Source organism: Gobio gobio (genome assembly GCF_949357685.1).
Source record: "Gobio gobio genome assembly, chromosome: 2".
In the NCBI taxonomy this organism is placed as follows: Eukaryota; Metazoa; Chordata; class Actinopteri; order Cypriniformes; family Gobionidae; genus Gobio; species Gobio gobio.
The window spans coordinates 41,277,465-41,284,466 of record NC_137098.1 but is presented as its reverse complement, the minus strand read 5'-3'; the positions used below and the strand labels follow the sequence as shown (position 1 = coordinate 41,284,466).

At 35.8% G+C, this 7,002-nt stretch overlaps 1 protein-coding gene across 2 annotated transcripts; it reads right to left on the bottom strand.

The window, feature by feature from the left end:
- Positions 1–4,027: 4,027 nt before the first annotated feature.
- On the bottom strand, positions 4,028–6,398 carry cd59a (CD59 molecule (CD59 blood group) a). 2 transcript variants are annotated; one of them, XM_079844295.1, is made up of 4 exons: positions 6,352–6,398; positions 5,133–5,207; positions 4,924–5,025; positions 4,028–4,793 (listed from the first exon to the last, which is right to left on the bottom strand). In XM_079844295.1, exons 2-4 carry the CDS (start codon positions 5,185–5,187, stop codon positions 4,594–4,596), a joined length of 357 nt encoding a protein of 118 aa, XP_079700421.1. In that variant the 5' UTR covers positions 5,188–5,207; positions 6,352–6,398; the 3' UTR covers positions 4,028–4,593. The 2 variants fall into 2 exon arrangements, with proteins under 2 accessions (XP_079700421.1, XP_079700422.1); XM_079844296.1 differs by lacking the exon at positions 6,352–6,398 and having other exon boundaries at positions 5,133–5,241.
- Between the last annotated feature and the right edge of the window lie 604 nt (positions 6,399–7,002).

The following is a 7,002-nucleotide window of genomic DNA, read 5'->3' as shown; positions in this document are numbered from 1 at the left end:
ACAACTAATTCATCCTAAGTTGAGAAAACTCAAAAATGTTCTGCAGCTGGTTGCCTTAAACTTTTAAGTTTTCTCAACTTTTTTTTTTACAGTGGTAGAATATACATTTCACACTAGCCCCTGAAAGACATTCGTAGGTTTTCCTCTCTTGTCCCTAATTGATCTCAGCTGTACAAACAGTAAAGGTCTGTAAAGAAGTCAAGAGGTCATTTATATGACATGAGTTAAACACGCTCTGTTCTAAAAGCAGTGGGTCAAACTATAAATTGTCATACCTCATGCAAAACATGTTAAGAAGAACAGAATAAACCAACAATAATTTAAGAAACTGATCATTACTTGTTAGTCTTTCTTTTTCATTTATTGCAAGCAAAATTGCTATTGAGCGCTTGATAGCTTTTAAAAAAAACTTTTGCTGTATGGCCAAAAAGCAGGGCATTTTGTGATATATCTCCTTTTGTGTTCCAAGAAGAGGAAAGTGACATGAGAGAGAAAAATAATCAGTGGATGCCTGGACGGTGAAACTCAGTTGAATACAGCAAATTACTGAATAAAGGGACATCCACAGATTTGAGTGAACCGCATTTATTTAAATGTATTTAATTTTTTGATATGGAACACAAAGTCTCAATTAATAGCAATAATCAATTCATGTCCATTTTGGAACACATTTATGATAATAATTTGTATTTTTTATTTTGGCAAAGCAATCTCTTGCGATGTGCAGTGCAATGATCATGTGTGAATCAGGTGTGTTTGATTTAACACCCTTAAAAATAAAGGTGCCAGGAAGAACCAAAAAGGGGTTTTCATGGTGATGCCATAGAAGAACCATTTTTGGTTCCCTGAAGAACCCCACCAGAGAACCTTTATTTTTAAGAGTGTATGGGACATCGTCATTTATAAATGATGCTATAAGAAAATTGCATTTCAAGTACAATAATAATGTTCAACCAAAAATAATAATATATGACATCACCTTTAGCCCATAAAATGAATTAAATCTATTAGCCATATATGCTAGAAATTTTGGCAACAAGAAAGTGAAGGAGACATTAGCACATGTTAGGTCACATGCTGTCAAGGCACCATAGTGAGTTCATTATAAACTAGAAAATACATATAAATTACATTTTTATAAAATATAATCGTACATCCAAATGTTTTTTTCTAATGTTTTTTTTTTAATACACATTTTGTAAAAACAATGTCTCAAAGACCAAAAAAATCTGTGTGTCAAAGTCCTTTTAGGAGATACAATGTTGTGATGTTACATACATTTTCTGTGTAGCTGGTACTATTGTTCAGAACTGGCAGGCAGCATAATAGTCTTTTTGCCTGTGTTTTCAGGTTGATGTTAATGAGTTTTATTTTCTTTTAAGACAGAGAGGGAAGGTACATTATCCTATGCCAGTTTGGAAGATGTGATGTATATTACAACCAGAGGTCAGGAAATGGTCGTTGCCTATTTCCCATTCACTGACATCCATGGATGCTTCAAAAATGATGACTAAACGGGTCAAAAGAGAGTTACTGTATATGTGGAAAGTGTTGGCTATACTGAAAAAGAAGAGATTTTCACTTCTACTACAATCACTGATTTTGAATTTTTAACAAAGTTAAAAAAAAAGTAATGTTTTTTGAAACACTAAGTTTCATTACTTTCCAGGCAGTTAAATTGCAACTGAATTTGTGTCAGGTTTTTGACATTTTACATGACTTTCAAATGAAATTATAAGTATAACAGCACCCTTAAAAAAAGGGCAGATGTAGAAAACTAATTTTAGAAAATGTGTTTAGTCTTAAATAATAAAAATATAAAAAGTTTTTTTCTAGCTGTGATTTCACAGGGTTAAACATAATTTAAAACTCTCTTTTATATGTACTGTATATAATACAACAACAAATAGTTAAAATAGTCACTTAAATGCAGCATAACTACTGTAAGACACTTGCTGTCTTTAGCCGGTCACAGCGCATGCACACTTTGTAGCTATAGGCAGTGGAGGACATATTCAACAATGGACCGAAAAAAAAGATGTTTGCACAGTATTGGCAATACAAGTTTTTCCACGAATAAATTTCCACAAATAAATTTTAATTCTCTTTAAAAAAAAAGTAAAAAAAAAGTTATCACAGAACAGCTTAATTGTATTTTGTAAAAATAAACACATTTTGATTTTGATAGCCGCTATACACTCCAAAAAAGCTGTGACAGAGGCCAAATAAAGGTGAAAAGATTATAGAATATCCAAGTTAAACTAGTTTTGAAACAGTCCACAATAGGTGTAGAATTGGTAATAGGTGAGAGTATCATGATTGAGGAGCATCTCAGTCTTTGCAAGCAAATAGAGGTCATGGCTCAGCACTTGTTCCCAAATATCATAAGAGAATTGTCAAACAATTAAAACATCCCATTTCTCAAAGCAAAATTGCTAAGTATTTAGGTCTGTCACCATCTACCATACATAATATTGTGAAAAGATTCATGGAATCCAGAGAAATCTCAGTACATGTAGGGCAAGGCAGGAAACCTTCGAGCCCTCTGATGACATTGCATGAAAAACCGTCATGCTACTGTGTTAAACACAGCCACATAGGCTCAGGAGTACTTTGGAAAACCATTGTCACTTAACACAGTCTGCCGCTGCATCAAGAAATGCAACTTGAATCTCTGTTAGTTACACAAGGAGAAAGCTATATGCCTAATTTTTTTCAATGCAGAGATGCCACTGAGTTATCTGGGCCAGAGATCACAGAAAGTTTCTATAGAGTTGATGTGCTTGCCTGTAGTCCAGATCTGTCTCTTATTGAAATGTATGGCCCAACATGAAAAGGAGAATCAGACAACAACGACCATGGACTGTTGAGCAGTTGTTTTGTATCAGGCAAGATTGGGCAAAAGTTCCACTTGCAAAACAGCAAGAATTTTTATCCCCAAAACAATTAGAAAGTGTAATTGAAAGAAAAGGTGATGTGTGTGTTTTTTGGAGTTTGTTGCAGCCATCAAATTTGTTTATTTTTTTACAAAATACACCTAAGTTGTTCAGTGAAACTTTTGTCAGTTAAATAAAGTTGAAAGAGAGATTCTTGATTTTATTGCACGTGGGGAGGCTGGCCTGTGTGGTCCAATCAAACAGACGAGCTACTGTAGCTTACATTGCTCAAGAAGTTGATGCTTGTTCTTATAGAAAGGTGTCAGAATACACAGTGCATCACAGTTTGTTTCGTATGGGGCTGCATAGCCGCAGACCAGTCAGGGTGCCCATTCTAACCCCTATCCACCACCGAAAGCGCCAACAGTGGCACGTGAGCATCAGAACTGGACCACGGAGCAATGGAAGAAGGTGGCCTGGTCTGATGAATCACGTTTTCTTTTACACCACGTGGACGGCCGGGTGCGTGTGTGTCGCTTACCTGGGGAACACATGGCACCAGGATGCACTATGGGAAGAAGGCAAGCTGACTGAGGCAGTGTGATGCTTTGGGCAATGTTCTGCTGGGAAACCGTGGATACTGCCATCCATGTGGATGTTACTTTGACACGTACCACCTACCTAAGCATTGTTGCAGACCATACACCCTTTCATGGAAACGGTATTCCCTGCTGGCTGTGGCCTAAGGGATAATGCCCTGCCACAAAGCAAAAATGGTTCAGGAATGGTTTGAGGAGCACAACAATGAGTTTGAGGAGTTGACTTGGTCTCCAAATGTGCTGAACAAACAAGTCCGATCCATGGAGGCCCCACCTCACAACTTACAGGACTTTAAGGATCTGCTGCTAACATCTTGGTACCAGATACCACAGCACACCTTCAGGGGTGTAGTGGAGTCCATGCCTCGACAGGTCAGGGCTGTTTTGGCAGCAAAAGGGGGACAAACAATATTAGAAAGTGGTCATAATCTTATGCCTGATTGGTGTATATGTGTGTGTTTGTGTGTGTACTTTATAACACTGCAGATTAATTTGAAACAATGAGATGCACATGGAATCATAAATATTTAACAGAATCCTCAAACTCAATTTGCATAAAACCGCATGTTCCTTTTATTGATCGCATAAAGTTTCAGTAAGTTTTGCTGGCTATAGTGGTAACAAGAAGCTAATCAGTACACTGAAAAGACTGCATGTCTACATCACGCAATGTTTTTCAAGAGATTTTAAGTTTTAAAAAAGACATTCATAATGAGGAAAAGGCATTTATGAAAATGACAGTGATATGACACATAACCCTTTGAAAATCTCACCATCAGAATCCTCACAACCCACTCAGTTGTACCACTTCTCTGGGTAAAAAGATTAGCCGTGAAAGAGTGCACGTACACAATGAGAGCAATATTTTAACACAATAAATTATAATCAGACAGTTTCCCTTTCACTATTAAGTGCAAAATAAAATCAAACAATTACAAGCTTTAGCTTACAAGCTTTAGCATTGAGCACACACAGTTTTAACATGCAGCTGAGATTTAAGCTGTGAATGCTTCTTTGACCACTTAACTCAAGATATAGAAGATCTCTGCATTCTCACTGCATGAAACCACTACCAGCTTTACAAGGAACAATGCAGAAGCAATTGGGTTTGTGATGTTTTAGAGAACACCCCACCAGAAGAGAGCTAGTGAGAGCAGGATTCCCACCACAGAGCGGCTGGACACTGACAAGGGTGCTGTATTACACAGGTCAGAGGTACAGCAGGAGAACTTGAAGCTGGAAAGTTTGGGAAATTTCTCGGCGACGAGGTTGCGATCACAATCAGAGTACTTCATACACTGCCTGTATGTGTCACCACCTAAAAAAAAAAGGAAAGCGGAGAGACAAGGGTTCAGAGGGTCATGTGAATGGTTGTGTCATTTTGACAATTTGTTAGATTACAGAAAGACAATTTTAATTCATTTTTTAAAACATGAGTGAACTGACACCTCTTTCGTAGACGGTCAAGCAGGCATCATCATAGTAGCAGTCACGAATTTTAGAGCATGTGCCGGAGTAGTCCTTACAACTGAAACATTTAATTGCAGAGCCTTAAGAGACACAGAGACAGAGAAATCTTTACGTAAGAACAAGACTGCAAAATAGGACAAAAACACAAGTTATGCACTGTGAAAACAGGATCAATGGCAATACATACCAAATCCCACCAGAGCCAGAACGAACACCACACACACTCCAACAGAAGCTTTCATTATGCCTTCAGTTTACCAGTCTAATTGTGACAGAGAGAGAGAGAGAGAGAGAGATTTGGATTTGTCTGAATGTGACTGATGCCATTGAATGTTCATCATAAATTTAGATTTTTAAAAAATCATCCTACAATTTATTTATATACTTGTCTAATGGTCTCAAGCCCTCACATTCAGAATATGATTAGACCCTAAAGGAATAAAGCTGTTCAAAGATGATGTTTAGACTTTTGAAATGTCTGTGTTGTTGTTTTTTGTCCATACAATGGAAGTCAATGGTCACCAAAACTGTTCCCAACATTCTTCAAAATAGCATCTTTTCTGTTCCACAGAAGTAAGAAAGTCATACAGGTTTGAGACAAAATGATGCTGAGTGGATGATGACAGAGTTATCATTTTTAAGACAACTAACAATAAGAGAAAGAATTGTGGGTCATCTAAGGCCAAGTTTTTGCCAAGATAATCCAGTTTTGGCCAATTATCTGGCCTATATTAGCTATTATTACTGCAACTACCACAACTATTATTGTTGTTCGCTTGTTATTTTGTATTTTAGCTTTGTATATTATTTTAATATCCCAATCTATTATTTGTCTTAAGAACATCCACATATAATAATTAACAATACATCGAATAATTAACATATATTTAACATATTTATGGCATTGCGCTTAGTACGATGTGACATTTATGAAAAAAATACACTTGTTCTGAGAACACATTTAAAACTTTCAGTTAAAATTGACCTTCATACTTGATCCTGCCCTTGATGTCTCAATTGTTTACCCATTAATTGCATTTACATTTTTAATTTGGATAGGATTCACCCAAAAATACCAGATACAATTTTTTTTAAAATTGAAATAAGTGTTTGGAGTCATGACTCAATGACAGCTTGTCTCACTTTTATTAGATTATGAATTAATTGATTTTCTTTACAGGGTTTAGTAAAAATCTATATATATTAACATTTCTCTTACACATTTTATCATAACTGTCTACCATAACCATAAAAACTATGTCATATGGAAAAATTGTGTTTAATACTTTATATATTTTTTAAAAGTTGCCAAATTGCGATCGATCTAAATCAGCCTTTCTCACAAGCAAAGAATGTCCTTAAGCAGTATGCTGTTATCTTTATCAGTCACTCTTCTGTAGTCTTACCCCAATGTGAAGAAGGAATCCAACCACAGACACATCCAAACCAGTCTGAAAACTGGAGAGCTTGAGCCTGCTTACCCTTCTTTAAACACGCCCACAATGCTCTTCAATGAGTCTTTTGTGTCCTTTTTATTGTATACCTACATACTGTCCTAAAATATTTAAATGTAATATATTATTGAGTATTGTGTGTTAAAAAAAGAAATAACATCGCTATAAGAATTCACAAATAATTGATTAATCACAAAGTAAAGCACTGTACATTAGCAGCAGGAACAGTCACCCTGAAACAGAGCTACTCAGTAGTATAATATTGATAGTACAGCATTTTGATTTCTGTAACTGTTCAATTCCAGTGTCATTCTGTTCTCAGGAATGAAACTGCAACCTTCTCTAAGATCTTTACTCAATCATGTAGTCAAAAGCTGAATATTAATCTTTTTTACTCTTGTAAAATTACATTTTCCATTCCTCAGTTTAATCAGGAGCCAAAATCTTGCTTCTCAACATACATGCACAATATTTATATTCTTACTTGCATAAACAAGACACAAAGAATGTCTTTTTCATTGGTTCACTTATTTTATTTTGAACAATAATGTTTTTTTGATGCTTTCCTGTTGATTCAGCACTATCACTATTCTAACTTTAAAC